The sequence below is a fragment of the Cryptotermes secundus genome, unplaced genomic scaffold (genome assembly GCF_002891405.2).
Source record: "Cryptotermes secundus unplaced genomic scaffold, Csec_1.0 scaffold395, whole genome shotgun sequence".
NCBI classification, from domain to species: Eukaryota; Metazoa; Arthropoda; class Insecta; order Blattodea; family Kalotermitidae; genus Cryptotermes; species Cryptotermes secundus.
Genome location: NW_019742967.1, coordinates 1055093 through 1074809, shown reverse-complemented (window position 1 = coordinate 1074809; position 19717 = coordinate 1055093). Strand labels below are relative to the sequence as shown.

The window sequence follows — 19717 nt, the reverse complement described above, 5'->3', positions numbered from 1 at the left end:
GTCTGGTTCCCTAAAGTGTGATGATATATACAGGGATGCAGTGACACGATTCTGCGCGCCGTCTGGAGCCTGCCGCTTGCGGGCCAACATCAACTTGAGCACGGCTTGCTTGGTGCTTGGTGTCGGCCAAAGTCAACAGATGCAAGCATGGAGTATTTCTTGGGACGTTAGAGACAGGTCAATAGCTGTCTCTATTGTCGACGCCAGTCACTGTGACGTACACGAGGTTATTAATCGGACATCAAAACTATACAGCAATGCTTGCACATCGCTTTAACAGTCGTGGCTACCGTACATATTGGCAAGAGCCCAACCGGTTAATTCTGTATAGCGAAATAATCACGGTTTACTGTGGGAACCATACGGAACACACAGATACACTCTGTGGGCAGAATATATAGCAATTCAGTCCGTACCTCACAGGAAACACATTACGTCTCCACAACAAAGCCCAACCGGTTAATGCTGTTTAGGGAAACTGTAGCTGTTTATTGTGAGAATCATACGGAACACACAAATGGCAAAATGGAGTTATTTGTAATGTTAAAGCAGTGCTTAGAAATGTTGGCTAAATTAACGGTACCTGTGTGACTTACCGATAGTGGTATAGATGGTACCGCAGTAGAAGACCGCGTTCCAGAAGCGCCAGTCATTATCCGGTTTGAGGGTGATGCCGTGTTTGAAAGACTCGTACAGGGTTTTCTCGTATTCCTTCATCTCGGACACGGCCGTTCCTTCCCACATTTCATCGTCTGTGGCCAGCACGGGGTCCCGTGTTAGTTCACGTAACCTCCGCAGCAGCACGTAGCGCTCCCTGCGCAGGTCAGCTTGCCCCTGTTCTTCATATGTTCCCTCTACTGCCACAAAGATGACAGCACCTGTAATCATGGTGCCGCCATTGCTGTAATAGTACTACTATGATATACAGGGTGTTGAAAAGAGATCACAAGTTTTAAGGGGGTATAGGAGCCATTTAAATGAGCAAAACAGTTCCAGTCAACTTATGTGTAGAAATCAAGGCCTTCCTTGACAAGGGCGAGTTTTGCATTTGATTGGATACTAGGCTAAAACTGCGGTATGCATTGAGAGAGGTCAGTGCGTGTCATGTGCGTTAGATTACATTTCCCTTGCATATGCTGTGACTGCGGTGACGTATTGTTTCCTGTGAGGTACGAATTGGATTACTATAATGAACTTCAGGCTTCACCTAGTTCGGTTAGTCTCTTCCTTGATTTTCTTCGGTCTTAGAGCAAATGCTAAGTTGGTACCCAAATTGGACGTTGCACTGCTTGCGTTTAATGCAGCCCTCCGAATTTTGACATCAGGATTCCGATAATTTCTGTGCTCGTAGCCAATGCAGTGCACTTTCCAACGCTTTTCCGCTTTGCAGTCTACCTTCAGGACAAACGGGAACTGCCTAAAACATCGAAACATCCGGAGGGTTTTCTGTATTTCTTCGTAAAATATAATTTGTTTCACTTCGGCCCAACGCTTTTCACCCCCCCCCTGTCTCTCTTCTTCAGCGTTTGAAGAATTGAATTTGAATAATTCGCGAAATAAGGCGCACCGACAAATCTTGGTGCTGTCTGAAGAGTGTCGCCACTTAAGCGTCACCCGTACGGCATTCGGCCTGTAGTGCAACGAAGCCATCCTGAAATGTACCTGTTAAATGGTTTAAATGTAATTAACTATGTACATTTGTTGTCACTGCTATATGTTTCGTCCACACATGGGCCATCGTCAGGCGACACTTATTAATTGTGGAGACCACTGCATTGTACACTTTGTCCTTAGTACTCTTAGGAACATTGTTGTTAATTTGCTTCGTAGGATATTTTCGTCCTATCGTTTTAGCGTGTCCTTCACTTTAGTTGGGTATGTTTATTGCTGACAGCTCAGTCACACCTGGACAACAGATCGTCTGAGGTTTGGGTGCTAAGGGAGTTCCGTACCCAGGGTAGACTGGCGGAGCGTGTAGCTAATTAATCGTTTCCATAAAGCGATTAGTTCACAAATCAATTAGATCTACTTGTACCCTCTCCCATACGCCTCGGGCTGTGTTTCGAGACACGTATTGCGCATTTTGTGAAACTTGGCAGATGGGAGCCTCATTTTGTTGGATCGGCCACGACACTACCGCTGTCTCTGTTCATTACAAATCTCTACGGCGTTCCCTGTGAAATAGCTCTGATCTCAGGAAATGGTGAACTTTATTCCCGTGAATTCCTCATTGGAGGGGGAGAATTGTGTTGATGCTAATAACACGCCGAAGTGCTAGTAACACGGCTTGCAAATAAACGCAGTCCCCGTTTCATCATTCGCGTCAACAGCGGAGCGAAAATGTTTAGCCGACTTTATTGCTCCTTTTAACACGATTTATGTTCTGTCAGTTGTGCCTCGTTTATTTCTTACTCCCTGACTCTGCATTACCGGCGAGGCCTGTATCACTGACTCACGTCGCGCTGGCCGGGCTCCATGTCACAGCTACTTCTCAGAGCTAAGGTCTGTAGGCCCGCTTTCGCATTGTAGAGTAGCTACACGTCTAAACATGTTTATAGGCAGTATGCAGATTGCGTGAGGTTTGAGGCTCTGTAGGCTAGCAAACCGAGCTTGCTCTTCCACCCTGAAGGTGGGGTACTGTACCTGAGTACAGGCCGTCACTCGCCAGAAGACAGTACTTCGGGGAAAAGCTGTGTCGTTATAGTCATGATACCACGTGCTCTGGCTTGGACTCTGAATATGTACGCTTATATCCCTCCGAAACGCTGGTCACGACCTACCGGACTCTGCGGTGTCAGTACCCAGAAGGCCGTGTAAATAACGGCGTAAAACTTCAAATGAACAATGCACGTGAGTGTCTCATTCCAAGTTTCAGAAACGTATGTCCGCAATTACAATCCTAAACACACAGGATTATTTTGTAAGTTGTCCCTGTGCTTAATTAGTTAAGTGTTATGCCATGAACACATATGGGAAAGTGGAGGTATAGCCCCACCACTAATTGGAGGTGAATGGTCAGCTTCACGCCCCTGCCGCTTTTCCCTCGGAGAAGGAGTCCCCGGTACCCATTTGATGGGAGGCTGGGTGGGCCCCAGAGCCTGCCTGGACGCTGTGAAGCGAAATCGAACCCGGGTCGTCTAGCGCTTAGCTAGGTGCTATACCAACTTCCAGACAAGTTCATTGTGTCAAGGAACAAAACCAAAATCGCTGGTCAGGGTAGCCGAGCGGTCTAAGACTTTTACTGTCTTCGCTCGCTCGGAAGCCGGGATCGTGGGTTCGAATCCCACACAAGGCATGGGTGTTTGGTATGTGTTTATTCAGTGTTTGTGTTGTTCTGTGTTTATGTAGCGGCCTTGCGACGAGCTGATCACCCGTCCAAGGAGCCCTACCGTCTCTAAAATGATAATGAAACTGAAGAAATCAGAGGCCAGGGCCCCAGGGGCTGTAGACCCGGTGGGATAAAAACCCGAACTCATTCAACGCAATTTCACGTGCGCCTGGTACACCGAGTTCGGAATCATATTTGGGAGGTGTTTGGATCGAATCTTACCGAAATTTGGACTATATTTCCATGGTTTTTCTAAATCGGTCCAGAGAGTGTCCTGGATAAGTACCTCGATTTGGCCATGACAGATTGTGTTCAAATCATTTCCAATTCATCCGCGTTTCGTGCCTTTCGATGCTGTATAGTCTAGCTGCAAATCGGGCAATCACTGGTCCCGTTAACCCTTAGTGCTGTTTATTGCAAGCTCCCGCAACACTCAACACCACTCACATAATTGATGGACCCTAAAGGAGTTTAAATAGAATGTCCGGATTTTTACCTCCCTCTGTACATAATGACAGTCGAACACATAGTCCGCCGCGAGCTTCAGGAGCATTGGTGCAGCTCATCAGGCCTATCCGCAACAGTTCACACCACATCCGAACTCTTGGACGCAGAGTCAGTCGCTAATAACATTCGTCAAAATGTTTACAAACGCGCTTTTTTATTTATTTATTTTTTGCGCTGTGGCTCGCGATTTCTGTGGATTGTGTGCCGAACAGTTCATACAAGAATCCCGGAAGTTGGGGGGGAGACATCGACGCACAAAGACGCGCTAGGAGGACGGAACAGAACAGCAGTTGTGTCTGGACAGCGCCGAAGTGTAGGGCGTTTGATGAATGACGGGCAGGAAATGATTTAGAAGGAAGCGAGCTTCGACTAATCTAGGTACTGCCCTGGCATCTGTCTAGGGGACATAGGGACGCGCTACGGGTCGGACGACCGGGGAAACGGGGTTCGATTCCCAGCTAGCGTCACACCGGCTGTGGGGCGCACTCAGCCTCCTGGGATAATGCAGCCGGGGCACGAAGCTCGCGTATGCACGTACCTATGAGGCTGTAGGACAGCACAACCAGGAACAGGAAGATGTGCGTGAACCAGTTGCGCGACCAAGCCCGCACTTTGCCATACATCCAGAAGGCCGTCTTCTCGCCCGCACTGAGCCCTGACTTGGCCGTGTTCATCGTGAAGTCCTTGAACCCTTCAAACTGCTTGAACATGAACTCGGATGCTTTGTTCGGGTACACTTGTAACATGCCGAAGGGGCCAGGCGTCACACTTATTGGAATGCCCCCAGCAGTCATGGGTCCAGGGGTCATGGGGATGGTCACCATTGCAGGGGCGCCGGTTGCTGGGGAAATTGGGGCCCCTCCGGGAAGTCGCAGCACTGGGATGGTGAGCCGGGGTCGTGTGCGCTGTGGTCGCCCCGGAGGGCCCCCGTCTGTTCTTGGCAGTGTGTCCGTTGGGGATGACATTCTGGACGCGCACTCAGCGATCTAGGGCGTCAGGATAAGTCGGACCTGTGTCGTTACGTCATGGCGACGCGAGCCGCCGTAATGTCTGGTAATCTCCAGCAATGACGGACTGCAGTTGAGTGACCGGGCCGTGGTCACAGCGTCGGATCGATATGAACGTCCCGCGTCGGACACGAGCACCGCAGCAAGACACGCACGCACACTCGCAGACACTGCGCCCTCACTCACTTCGCGAACACACAGCGCGCTGCGACCGACTGGGAGCTGAGCTCGGGGTGGCTGTCGCCTTGGACAGCAGCCGGAAAGTCACGAGCCCGGCCGACAGCAGGCGAAACTGCGACGCGTCACCCAAGTTTAAAAATATTATATTTAGGTAATGAATTTTAAAAATAAGACATTAAGATAACGGCGCCCACGTTGGGAGTGTCGGCAGTGAATCTGGTTAGTCAGGCAGAACTCCTTATTATTTCTAAATGAGTCACAGTTCTTAAATACGGCCGTGTTTTCTTGCAGATGTTCCTCAGACACCATCCCACAGCCTTCTTCTCTTATATATATCCCTTGAAATTTATATATAACAGACATTTGGCAGACTTTTAGTACTTTGCGCTGGAGGAATTCTGTTTAATGGTGACAGTGATTCACTCCCAGCATCGCCCGCTCCTCTGACACACAAATCTAATCCCAAATTCTCGAGATTTTTGGAAGCCCCCAAAAAATAAAGCCTGATGTAGTTAGGATTTCCCGAATTTATGTTACCTAGAAACTTCGTAAACCTGTAAATTTTAGACTATCTCTCCCTCCAGGAGTGTCCAAGTGCTTTGTAAGATATGAGGTTTTCCCGCCGATGACTGTGAAGATGCCGTTTTCTGGGATGTGTGAACCTACGTTTCGGAGGATCGTATCGCCTACGTCTTCAGGGTAGCAGCCACTTGCTCATGCTGGTTCCTCGCTCGCGGATTTTTCTGCCCTGAAGATGGAGGCGATACGTTCCTCCGAAACGTCGGTTCACGCAAGCTCCACATGGCACCACATCCCAGAAGACGGCATTCTTCTGTCCAAGTACTTGCTTTCCGGTTGCCGTGGCAACTGGTACACAGACAAGGAAACAAAAAAGCAGGTGCTACGGCTTGCTTACAGTACCGTGAAGTAACTTGTCTGGTATATTATTTGCTAAGACGTAAAAAGGTCACTAGGAAGACCTAAGCTTGGGTGGTAGGATAATATTAAAATGGAGCTTAAAGACAGGATCGGAGTTGGTGGCTGGCTCACAAAAGGGTCCAATGGCGGTTAGTACTAGCATGAGCCCTACTTTCTGTGGCTTCATAACATCGGAAGTTTGAAGAGACAGATTAAATAAATCTTAATAAGCGCGTAAATGTATACCATGCCACGGTTGCAGTAAGAAAACGGAGGAAAGCTCCACTCATTCCTCCGCCCTGCCTCCGTGAAGAGCCTACAGTACTCAGTGGGTTTCCGAGTTTGTCTGGACTCTATGGTGAAGAGATAAACCTGTCAGTGCCGGAAATCGAACCCCGATCCTTCGATCTCCCACTCCGTAGTCTAATCACTATGGTGACTAAGCTATTTGTGATGATTGCAGTAGTAGTGGCGGTCCGCTCGAACTTCGGCCGGAACACCAGCTGTTTCGACTCGAGTTTTCGCCGCTTTTCTCCATCCCTTCAGAAAGATTGTGGCATAGTTAGGCCAGGGCCACTTCCTTTCGAAACCTCGCCAGTTCGGCATGCTTACCGTAATCTAGACACTGAGTGCGTCATAAAACAGCCCGAAAAATCACACAGTGATGCTGTGAGCATGATTGTTGCGGTGGTAGGCGTTCTTAAAGTGTCGTAAGTAGTCGAGGAACTGACTGGCGGCCAAACCAACCCCCACGCGTCAGTTCAGCTGTTGAGCCACTAACAAGAAATGTTGCCTGAGGCGCCCTTGTAAACTGGCGCCGTCCGTCACTCAGGGCAGTCAACACACACCAACAGATCCTGAGGGCACTCGAGCAACCGTGTCCTCAGAACCGATAAACACTCGCTCATCCGCTGGCACGAATAACTACATACACAAATTTTGCGGTCCAGATAATGTCCCGGGTTCAAACCTCTATCCGCAAACTTTATCCTGCCTGAGAGTTGAATTCGTTTTCCTCAGACCCTCCAGATATTTGCTGGGATAGTACTTCAGGTTATCTCACTACTGCAACATACCCAATTCACTATTCATTAATCATCTCACCAGCTGAGCTACTGATAACGTCGCAGTGTGGTGGCTGGAAATCTTGCAACCAAGTCCCGAGTTCTGTTCTCTCTTCCCGTTTAGCGGCGTCATGTTTGTGTTAATTCTTGAACAGACGGCGTGGCCGATTTGTTTCCGTGCAATGCCCAAATTAAATTTCATACACATACGTTTACCAGACTACACCGCATCACATCTCGCTCGGCAGTTACCTGCAACTGGTGATGCTGCATGTTGCTGTATGGCTCATAGATCTGTTATTCTCGCTTCTTTGTTATCTGGCTTGAAACCGGAACCACCATTTTGCTCACTCGCCCGCTGATAAGCGCCGTGTCGGAGTAAAGACGTTAGAATGGTTAGAAGCAGTACCTGGCTCACTGACTGCTGAATTGCTGCTGGCCCTCGCCAGCACAGTAATCCTTGGTTCCTAGTCGCACACGACCCATGACCTAAGTTTACTGTCTGACAGCTCTAGGAGCCTGCCAGGTACCTAAGTAGCTCCACAGTGACCTGAAGAGTATTTAAACATCCAGTCCGTACCTCACAGGAAACACAGCCCGTCTCCATAAGAGATACGAACCGATTACTGCTGTTTAATTGTGAGAAACATGTGGAACACATAAGTAACGTTGGGGTGGCCCTCCTGAGTGCCTGAAGAAAGGCGCCGAATGACGCCGGGGGTCATTGCTAGGCAGAAGTCAAGCGTCACGTCAGAATCGTAAATAACTCGACGCTGAGGGCAGGAGAACTAGGACTCGAACACATAATGGGGTCAGTCGGCCCCTTCTGCGGAGGTGGGAAGGTCACAGCTTGTTGCCAGTATTACCGCGTTTTGGCGTAGCGGCACCGCTCCTTACTTATGCACGAGGGAGATGCTCAGTTCGTATCTCGGGCGAGATACCAGATAACCCTAGATTTGTTCATGGCTTTCCTCAGTCCCACTAGACGGATTCTGGGAATGGAACGACTTCACGAGGATAGATCCGATAGACACTTGAACTCGAGCTGTCGCCAGCTTTCCCCCGAACTTGTGTGTGTAGGAAACAGCAAACAAACTGAAGCCGACATAACAATCAGGGCGTGAAGGGGATTTAGACGCGAGACAGCGAGGAGCTGTCAGTAGCGCGTCAGCAGAGGTATTAAGACCTTTTACATGTTCAGACGTCAAGGCAACAAATTCTTTATTGAGTGATTTAAAATCAACACTGCGTGTTTCGACCCTTAAGGAGTAATCTTCAGGTGTTCTTCAGATACGCGATTAATTATTGACTTATATAACGCTTTGTCTAATATCAGCATCTGTTAACATCATGCTTGTGTTGTATTAAGCATACTCCTGGTTTACTTAGTAATGTATGTAGTAAAACATAACCTAATTATGTACACCTAAATCCTATATCGTGTTGTTTTAAAAAGGTAAAGTTCTCCCTGTGCTTAACTGATTAAGGACTGCACAATGAAGACGTATGGGGGAGTGGATGTATAGGTCCACATTTTATTCACCTCGACACTAGCTGGAGGTGAGTGGTCAGCTTCACGCCCCGGCTGCTTTATCCCCGGGGAAAGATACTCCAGTACCCACTGGATAGGAGAGACTGTGGTCCCCACAACCGGTCTGGACGACACGGAGAAAGAATTCTTGACTACCGGGACTCGAACTGCAATACCTCGGTCTTCCAGCCCATAGCCAGTCGCTATACCGACTGCCCAATTCCGGCTCCCTAATAACCCCTGCCGTTCAACCCCGAGATGGGGTGAGACAGGTGGTGAGGCCCGGTCAGTCCTCCCTCCATATTTATGTCCCATGGAGAGAGGGTGTGCCATGTGTTATAATGCCCCCAGGAACTGGGCCCCTGTTGGTCCGCGGGTCCCACGTGCGCCACCCGTGGGCCGCGCCCTCTACATTTCAGAGGTTCTTTCGAGGAATTATTAATAATTAATTCCAATTTAATTGCGTTGAGATTAAGATACGAGTTTATATTAAATTAAAATAATTTTGTCGTAATAGGTTGTGCTCATATGTGTGGTCTAATTTATTCTGTTACTTGCAGAAATGGTTCCTTCTCTGGCGTTCCTGTACCCTGCGTTTGTACTATGTATTTGTATTCGGTTGTTTCGCTGTGCAGTCAATTTTAAATCTGGTTTGAGATTTTCACGGCGGTGACTTTGAAGAATGCCTTCTGGGATGTGGCGTCGTGTATCTAGCGTAAACCGACGTTTCGGAGGAACGAATCGCCCCCATCTTCAGGGTAGAAAAATCCGCGAGCGAGGAACCAACGTGAGTAGGCGGCTGCAGTCAATAAAAGCATTTGTTACGTAACGGCTGAACATGTCAGTGGTCTTAATCTCCTCTTAGTTGTAATTCACGCAGCGCATGCGAACAGTAGAACAAACGGAGAATGGTTAGTTCATATTGTCTCCGGGCAAGTCTGCGCTGCCGCATTTGCCGTGCGCATAAATAAACTGGGCTCCTCGGCACTGGGAGCGCTGTAATCCGAAATGAGATCCTGTGATTGTGTATTCTCTCGTGACGCTCAAGGCGGATTTCAAAACATAAGTGACCTTCAAAAGCGGCCTGACTTCCAGGTTTTAATTAGAACTTTATCATCCCGCGAATCGGAAAGCGAGAAAGTGAATTTGAATTTATTCGTATTAGGGCATGGGGGGTGTTTGGAGTCATTGCTTATTATTGTTGTTGTTGTTATTATTATTATTATTATTATTATTATGTTGTTTTATTTATCACACATTTAAATGTTTTCGTGTTGTAGACCACTGAGTTTGACAAGCATTCAGGTCAGTTACCCTTTACCTTCAACGATGCTTGTGTTTGAAGCCGGAACAGGCTAACAACCCCCAACCCTTGGAGATGTTATTTGTATCTTTTTAGTTTGCAACTGCCAGCGTCGACACTGCACAACGGCGAATTATATATAGGATGTTAGATGAATTGGAAAGGATCCGAAAGGAGGTGGTTGTGGCCTAGTCGAGACGCTATCCCGGAATTTACCCGCCGGAGGGACTGAGGGGAACTGCGAGAACCACGAGTCAGGGAGACAGTTGGTGTCCCAGTCAGCACCTCCCGAACACAAACTCTCCCGCTTTGTGATTAAATTAAACACATGAAGCGGAAACGCTTAAACTCCAAAGGTTGTGCTACCTGAACCCGGCTCTCCATATCAAAATTAGAAGCACTCATAAAAGCATAAGAAATGTGCAGGTTTCGCTTTCAGAAGCGGCCGGTTGCTAAAATCGATTCTACCAACTCCTGCAGCTCCGTCAATAAAGAAGCTGGCACCTCTGTTCGTCAGTCAGCATGGTGCTGCCTCAGCGGGAGACGCCTGAACTACATACCACGACACTTCCGCTTGTTTGTTTCCTTGTTTTACACATAGTTACGTTACTACCGACGGTCGGTGTTGACCTCCATCTAGGGCTCAAGACCAGATTTTTGTTAGGAAGTTGCCAGTTTGTTGATGTGGGGCGCCATCTCTCACGAGAGGGCATGTCTGTCCTTTACAATAGCCGCTGGTCCGCACCAGCGCAGTCATTCCCGGGTTAGAATCCCACGGGACTCGAGACCATATTTTACTGTCTCAGATTTGAGACTCCCCAAACTGGAGGGCCAGGTCCCCGTATTTATATCCCCCAGGAACAGGGTAGCCCGGCCATACTCCCCGGTACTGGGTTCCCTTTTCGTCGCCTCTTACGACACGCAGGGCTACGGTGGAGGTTTTCGAACCTGCCTCCAGTTCCCATGTTCAGTAAATAATTATTCACGAATCCAGTTCCTACCTCACAGGAAACACACTCCGTCTTCATAAGAACGACCAACCGGTTAATGCTGCTTCGGGAAACAGTCGCTGCAGACCTTCGGTCTGCAAGAAATTCTGTACGCACGTTCGGTCATCTAGCTGCATGGAGCAGCATCCTTCTTGAGAAGCTAATGGTTTATCAGCTAGTCATCAAATGTCTCTCGTTTTATGGAATCTAAATAGTGTTTTAGCCGGCCGCGCGAACCGTCTTCGCCCTCACGAACCCTGGGATCGTGGGTTCGAATCCCACTCAAGGTATGGATGTTTGTATGCGTTTATTCTGTGGCTGTGTTCTGTATGTAGGTGGCGGCCTTGTGACAGGCTGATCCCCCGTCCAAAGAGTTCTACCGACTATGTACAGGATTAAGAAACTAAAAGAGGCCACGGTTCAACAGAGGGCTCTAGGGCCATAGCTAGATAGAAGTAATCTTTAACGTGTTCACAATCGCCATCGGTGGACCCTGCCCTGATCCAAATTAACCCAGTCCACGCCCTCTCGCATTTCTTTTTGATCCATTTTAATATTATTCTCCAGTCTATGCCTAGGTCTTGCAAATCCGCACAGAGCTGGATACAAAATCATAGTTTCGTACGTTTCTGTGTTGATTGCAATGTGGACCCGAAGTGTAGCTCTCGTGACTAATATTTCCGTGGTTACCTTCAGTCCCTGCTGTAGAACAGTGAGACAGTGCATATAATAGGCCACAACCACTTCTTCCTAAGCGGTAACTGTCTAGATTCATATCAGGGAGATGCTCGGTTCGACTTTCGTCCGAGACACCTGTTATTATGACCGCGACGTCTCGTCATTTGCATCAGTCCGTCCAGATGTACGCATGTAGAGCGTGACCACGCCCTCCCAAATGCTTCGCGATTCATCTATCCTACCATCCGGCGCTATTCAGTATAGCTGCTGCCAGTATCGTTAAACAAGCAACAGAGAGAGCATGTTCCCACTACCAGTCACATAGGAGTGGATAGCTCAGTCGGTGTAATAGTTAGGCTGCGGGTTTGAGTCTCGATAATGGCTACAGATCACTTCACCAGACGTGCAGACCGGCTCTGGGGTCGAGGGGTAAAGCGGCCGGGACGTGCACCTCAGCTTTACCTCCGCTCTCCAAAACGTATTCATGGCGTGGCGCCCGTTCGCCCTCACCACACTGCTGTACAGATGACGTCTTGTGGTAGCCAATGCACGCAGATGTCGGGCCCCGGAGTGATCAGCAGCCCGCCTCGCGCGGTCAGCTACCTGTTGCGTGCGGTCTGCTGGCTGGAAAAGCGGCTTATCTCCATGCACGGTCATTCCGGGCTCCTTGTCTTCTGTTCCCATGCGTGGGCTGTTGATGTGTGTGTAAACAGTACCAATAACCTGCATGAATCGGTTGAACTGCAGCGGGAGAAAGCAGTGCTCTCGTTCCTGTACATGCCGTCTCCCTACGTCACCATGGCTACAGTTCCCGAAATCAGGTAACAGCAGTGATTAATCTCACGTTTACAATAGGCCACAACGTGAGATAACCCGAATATCACGCGTTTATTTCTCGACACATCCTCCACCAACATCGATACACGTGTCCCATCGCTTTACCGGTGCGTCCAAACTGTTGTCTCAGCCACTTCCGCACCTACGTTTCATCTGAGACTTTCGAAGGTCATTAAGAGAATTTTTCGACTCATTTGTGAAACGCTATACGTAACAAACACTTCCCACCATAAACAGAAACTATTTCTTTATGAGTATTTTTGCGTTGATTCCGTTTGCCCACAAAAAACGCACAAGAGAACATTGCTCTTCGGTATAACACTTCTCTAGCAAGGTCGCCATTTTAACTACTGAAACTGCGCGTTCGCGTCTGCTACCTAGACTGTCATGAGGCTGGACTGTGCTGCTACCTAATGATACACATAGAAAACCCATTACATAATTTACTGCTGTTTTATTTCCATTTGTGACCCATTTACTGATTCACCCTTGTATGTATGGTGACACGCGGTAGCGTAGTTGATTGAGCCACTATGCTGCAAATTTGAAGTCGCGGGTTCGATTCCCGATGAGGCCATTGGGTTTTCCATTTGACCTAATCCTTCCAGCCGCATTATGTCCCTGGGATCGACTCAATCTCTAACAGAAATGAGTACCAGAAATCTTCCTGGGGGTAAAGGGCGGCCGGCGCGTAATGCTATCAACCTCACTGCCATCTTTGAGCCGATTGTCTAAAAAATATGGAAGCCTCGACGTCTCACTAACCCTATGGGCCTCCATGGCCTGTCACAGGTTAGCTTTACCTTATCTTTCATTTATGTGAGGTAGTTTATCGTGGGCGCTCATAAATATCCGGTTATGTATATGCGGATAGGACCAGAAGATGGCAGGAACAACCGGAAATGTGAGGTGCGCATGCATCTGTCGCCGTAGTGAGATTCAGCGTCAAGTGGTCGTGGCTGATGTAGGCACCGTCACGGGGTTTACCTGGCGAGAGCCGGTGTCCGGAACCGTATTCGAACCGAGCAACTCCCGTACACAAGTCTGGACGGTTACCTTTGCACCACTCGCTCGCTCAGGGCCGCCAAGTTGATAGGGCGAGTGTGCAAGAGTGGCTCAGTGGGCGGGTTGTCTGCGGGAACTCTCAGATTCATACGTTGAAGTTTCAACGGGCTTTACGCTCGCCCGTCCGCAGTAATCGGCACTGGGGCGTTACCTGGACGCTCGGCCCCCGGGAGGGATATTCCGGTCCCGAATCAAATTATATTCCCGGTTTAGATTGGAGCAGAGCTGTCGCCAGGGGACAGTCCCTCGACACTCGAGCCTCCGACGGTAGGAACAGGGCGACCTTCAAGCTTAACGTCTATACTGTGTGTTGCTTTTCCTCAGTCTCTCTGGGAGAATATGGGAATAGTGCCCGCCCCATCGTTTTATTGACTGGGACGTTTCGTTGTTTCCCCGCAGGCAAACACTGAAATAAACAGTTCCTGTTTACTGTGAGAACTACACGGAACACACAGATACACTCTGTGGGCGGAATATATAGCAATTTAACCCGTACCTCACAGGAAATAGATTACGTCTCCGCTACAAAGCCCAACCGGTTAATGCTGTTTAGGGAAACAGTCGCTGTCTACTGTGAGAACCATACGGAACCCACAGATACACTGAGTGGTCAGAATGCAGATTTCTAGTGTGTTAAAGTCGGTGGTATTTATAGCAACCACTTGGCTTTAAATGACCAATCACTGCGCCGTGAATAGTGTGGTGGAGTGGAGTGGAGTGGAGTGCAGTCTTAAACTCGGCGCCAGATAAGGGCGACTGGTTAACTTCACACCCCTGCTGTTTCACCCCTGGAGAAAACACCCCCGGTATCCATATGGATGGGGTTTTGGATGTGCCCAAGCGCCTGTCTGGACGCTGTGGATGTCTGTGAAGGAAACAATGATTGATGATAGTATCAGAAATTCGATTTGCAGACGACAAATCCAGGATAAGAGCAATTCCACTTTTCATGCTGACCTTTAAACTGATTTCTGTATGCCTTATTGCTAACATAATGCAGCTATTCCGTGTGTTCGTGACAGGCGACGTCACGTGACGAGCGGTCGGATGTGTAAAGCTAAGCGTGCGGCAGGAAATGACAACTTCTATGATGCATTCCTCTACAAGAAGCGAGGAATATCTACAGCCAATATTTTACACCGGAAGTTATGCAACTCGTCTAGTTTGTTGCTGAGGCGTTCCCTCCTCCTGCACGCCAAGACAAAGTTCAGTATAACGATCCGTTCCATCTCATTAACGGATTCTAACGACCGTTTCTCTCAGCCCTTCGTGCGTAACGTTTAACATTCCCTGTAATTAGTGTCTCGGTCTTCTGTCTCCAAGTTAATGAGGTCAGATACGCCAGAATAATTTTGTGTGTTACTATTATCTTCGTCTAGACAGAGGACCACCACTTGTCGGCTGTAGCGAGCCCTTATTCAGTGGGTTCGCATGTACCCGCCTGCTCTACCTGGGCCATGCCCTGTCTTGGGGATGTCATGCCTAGCGTTTGTGCTCTTCTAGGATATTTGAGGGCGTTCTTAGTATCGACGCTTCATAGCGTCGGCATATGTGATGAGTGATGAATCGGGAAGGATTTTGCCTAATCGAGGAATTACTCCGATAATCTCAAGGAGGGACTGAGGAAAAGCACGGAAAACCTATCGGGATAGTCGGTATGTCGGACGAGATACGAACCGAGCACTTCCAGACCCAAAACTGCTTAGTAGATTCCGTGTAGTCTTGTTTGTCGTTGGCCAACGTTTCACAGGAACATGTTGCCTCCACTTTCAGGGTAGAATAATATTAACCTAGGCTTCGGTAACATGCCAGATTACACGGGGTCACATGCCGGAAGACACGAGTCCTCATAGTCACCGTAGCGAGAAAAAACCTTATAATGTTATTATTGGTAACCCGGTCACTATCCTGAGCCACCTGAATCCAGCACATAAGCCCTGTTCATTGTACGTAAGTTTTAATATTTTTATTCCATATGTTTAGACGTCCGACTAAAATTTTGTATGCATTTATCTTCTCTCGATATGTGCTCGGCCCCTCTCAAACCCCCTCTTGACATTCGTAATAACATTTGCCGAAGGGTACAAATTGTGAAGCTCCTCATTATGCAGTTATCCCCGGTTTCCTGGTTTCCCCTCCCTAAGCCCAAATACTGCCCGCAGCACCCTGTTCTGAGTCTACAGCATATGAATCCCGAACGAGAAGTGACGTCACAGGTTTCTGTCTACACAGCAGACGGGGAGACAAGAAAATGGGTTGAAATCCACGTAGTGCAAGTCCCGCGAATTTAACGCGGTTCCCAAAACATCGACCGCCGAATGTGATGGCAAATTATTCTCCTGCTAGATCATTACCAGCTTCAGGGTGAAGATGGAGGCATCACGTTACAAAACGTTCGTAACGATCAACAAGACTGCACGGCGTCACATTTCACAACATAATTATGTACTTTTCTCGGTTTGAATTTCACTTCGCTTTCATGTAGACGTTTATAATTTCAAGACTCTTCATGTTCCGGGACATGACCCTTCATATTTACCCGTAGCCCGGAAGTGCCGGCTGCTGAAAACTCGTATCGGTACGGTCTCTGACGTCATGCCTTCAGGAGGCGACCTTACGGAAGAAAATCCTCGTCTGTTCAGCGATATGCCCAGTGTGGTAATTCTGCTTACCATCGTTCTGTGACATGTAGACCCATTGCCAAGTAACAGCTGTGTAAAGAGGCGATAGTACAACAGTCTTTGCTAGGGAACAGTTCCGTGGACACTTTTCTCCGGCAACGGGAAAACACGCGATAATGGAAGATACATTTTCTGTGCGGTTTGTGCCGGGGCTATCATAAAGTAATTCTGACTATTGTCGGTCGACTCGGTTGAGAGTTGCAGTTGTGAGTAGTTTGAAGCTCGTAGCTGAGGCTAAGGAACCCAGAGAAAGGGGAACGTCCGCCGTTGAAGCCGCTACCAAGCAACGGCTGGTGAAGACTGAGAAGACTTTATGTGTGCTGTAGTTACCTTTGGAGAGTGTAACTCAGTTAGGATGGCGTAGTTATTTGTAGCTCCGTTCTGTAAGAGTTTAATAAATCTGATTACCAATCGAAACCCCGTCTATCGTCACACTTACCACGTGATAATATTCTGTACTTCAGCATCCTGTTGCAATTGTTGAACTTAACGTCAATGTATTTGTCGTCCGTCAATATTGCAACACTTGTTTATTCACCAATTAATCTCAATTTTTAGTTGAACATTTTACACTCTAACACAGCATGTTTCGGCCCCAAACGGCCATCTTCAGGGGGTCTTGATATGTTACAGATATTTTATTAAGTTATGTTAAAACCGGTTAGTTCGTGTTAAAATTAAAAATTTTAATAGGTTTTCTTTTTTTACCTTCACAAGAGAACTGCAGCGTGTGATTTTAACACGAACTAACCAGTTTAGACATTTTAATGAAATATTTGTAACATATCAAGAAGAGTGAAAATGTTCAACTAAAAATTAGGATTAAGTGGTGAATAAAAAAGTGTTGCAGTATTGACGGACGATAAATACATGGAGTTTAAGTTAAAAAACGGCCGCACCATAGCTCAAGCGGTTAGTCGCTGGCTTCCCACCGCGGAGGCTCGGGTTCGATACCGGGGTCTGGTCAAGTGGGATTTGTGGTGGACAAAGTGGCGCTGGGGCAGGTTTTCTCCGAATACTTCGGTTTCCCCTGCCAATATTCATTCCATCAATTGCTCCACAATCACCCTCACCTATCATCTGGGGCTGATACAATAGGCCAGAAGTGGCCGCAGTACAAGGGACTTAGTTAAATATAACCTAGTAACTCTATAACAAAGATGATATAATGATGTACGTCACAGTGACGCACCCTCCGAGATCTTCTGGACAGAGCATACGTGTGAGAGTACCACGGACTGTGGGGCGTTTGCGGGGGGAGAATGGAAGCAAATTGTTTGTTGCTCAAGGTTGCAGACGAAGCGGTACAATTACACAGTTTACGTGACAAAATGTTTTGTTGCAGGGGCTGCATTAGCCTAATTGAAGACACTCCGACCGCGTTCCATGGTGTGGCCTGCCTTCGTGTTCACGCGCTGTTGTCCTGCCTGTAGCGTAGTTGGCTGAGACACTATGCTACAAGCCGGAAAGCCGAGCGTCACTGGATACTTTCAATTGGCCTAATCCTTCCAGCCGCGCTATGGGCCAGGAGTCGACTCAGCCTCTAAGAGGAAGGAGAACCAGGAATTAATTAAATAATTTTCCTGGGGGTAAAAGGCAAACGGTGCGTAAGACTGACAACCTCACCGCCATCTGTGAGCCGATTTTGCAGGAAAGTGAGACCTTCAACGTCTCACAACCCTATCATCATCAACGCTCTGTTGCAGGGATATATTGGCGGTTAAGGCTGACAAACCCACTGCCAAATGTGACACGACACTCTAGAAAATGTGGGAACCTCACTGTCTCACAATCCTATGATCACCCACGGCTTGTTAAAGGGATAGCTTTCCGAGTCAGGTTGACAACCTCGCCGCCGACTGTCTAGAAAATGTGCGGGCATCAACATCCCACAACCCTATAATCTTCTAGGGCCTCTTGCAGCAATAGCTTTGCGCGTAAGGCCGACAACCTCACCGGTAATTGAGAGCCGATTTTCGAGAAAACGTGGGAGCCTCAACCTCTCACAACTATATCATCATCCACGGCCTGTAACAGTGATATTTTGGCGGTTAAGGCTAACAACCTCACCGGCAAGTCTGAGCCGCCACTCTAGAAAATGTGAGAGCCTCAACGTCTCACAAACCTATGATCACCCACGGCTTGTAAAAGTGATACCTTAGCACGTAAGGCTGACAACCTCACTGCCAACTATGAGCCGACCATTTCAAATGAACATTTGAGGCGCAAAACACTTGTTGAAAGTACAAATCTACTATTTATCAAGTAAATCTAAAAGCCTTAGTCCTGACTCTGGAACAGAAGGCAGGTCACCTGTCTCCAACACTCGCGAAGATGTGATGGAGATCTCAATTTCACTTGTAGGACATGCAAAGGGCATGAAAGGGGCTGCAGGTGAGCAGTAGCAGTATGGTGAGCTAGGGGTGGGTTTGGGGTGAGCAAGAGAACGTGTGTCTGGGTGGAGGCATATCATACTTACCCACTGCCGCTTGAAACAAAACATTGTTCGTGCGATATTAGCGGTGGTCTGTTTTCGCAGCGCATTTGCCACATGCTCACCACACGTGGCAACTCACCACGCTGCCAAGCTTTCTTTAAAACTTCGTACGCTTCCTATGGTCTGGCCTTTTCATCTCGGTCCTCCGTATCTTCTTTCTGTGAATACAAAAAGAAAATCTTTCTTCTTGAAGAGTTAGAAAATGCTCTAATTTTTACACCGATGTTCCTTATTCCAAGTGAAGATGAGGAGCGGTAAAGGGGTAAACTGCACCACGCGAAGTTGGGTGTTCAACTCACTTGTCATGACATATAACAAATTTTAAGGAAGAGGGCGGTCCATTTTGCTCATTTAACGACTACTAGACATTAATTCTTATTTATTTCAGATGACGGACACAGAGAATGGTTGGCGGGAAATCGCTGGAGAGTTTGATGTGGCTTGGAATTTTCCTCACTGCGTGGGATGTATCGACGGGAAGCATATCGTTATGCAGAACCCTGCAAACACCGGAAGTATGTACCTTAATTTCAAGGGGACTTTCTTTATCGTTTTACTGGCCATTTGCGATGCAAAACGCTGCTTTACGTTCGCTTATGCTGGGTTTCAGGGTAGAATCTCAGATAGCGGTGCATTTCCGGAGACAACTTTCTACAAAAAGATGGAAAGAAAAACTGAATCTACCCAATCCTGAACCTCTACCAGGACGACAAGTGGAGCGGCCATGTGTCATTCTGGGAGGTGCCCTCACGGAAAATTTAATGAAACCCTACCCAGGTCTTCAACTGGAAGTAGACCCCAGGATATACAAATGCTCGCCGTGTTATCGAAAACACATTTGGTCTAATGTGTTCAGTGTTTCGAGAGTTCCGAAAGCCGTTATTGTTAAATGTAGAAAACACAAAACTTGTCGCTCTCGCGTGTTGTTACGTGTATTTACAAATTTTCGGAGGAAAAGAAGTGGATTTAGAAGGATTTATCATTCTTCACGAACCCTCGATTGTGAAAGACAGGATGGAACATTTGTTGCCGGAGCGTGGAGAAATATCACACAGGGAGACACAGGTACCCTAGAAGACCCAACGGAGGTGCGAAGGCTGTCAGAGGTGAGATTAAAGCGTATTTAAATCGT

The 19717-nt window shown here is 47.8% G+C and overlaps 2 protein-coding genes across 2 annotated transcripts in view; one reads left to right on the top strand and one right to left on the bottom strand.

Annotated features, from left to right (window-relative positions):
• Positions 1 to 5233, bottom strand: part of LOC111873492 (potassium channel subfamily K member 18) — a 29701-nt gene extending 24468 nt beyond the window's left edge. The window contains exons 1-2 of the mRNA XM_023868250.2: positions 4374 to 5233; positions 597 to 878 (exon numbers count right to left, since the gene is read on the bottom strand). Of these exons, the coding sequence (XP_023724018.1) occupies positions 597 to 878; positions 4374 to 4800 (709 nt within the window). The 5' untranslated portion in view covers positions 4801 to 5233. The remainder of the gene's footprint in view (positions 1 to 596; positions 879 to 4373) is intronic.
• Positions 1 to 19245, top strand: part of LOC111873491 (WD repeat-containing protein 91) — a 61764-nt gene extending 42519 nt beyond the window's left edge. Inside the window, exons 14-15 of the transcript XR_002844393.2 lie at positions 18974 to 19100; positions 19196 to 19245. The gene's annotated coding sequence lies outside the window, so the exon portion shown is untranslated. The remainder of the gene's footprint in view (positions 1 to 18973; positions 19101 to 19195) is intronic.
• The last annotated feature ends 472 nt before the right edge of the window (positions 19246 to 19717 follow it).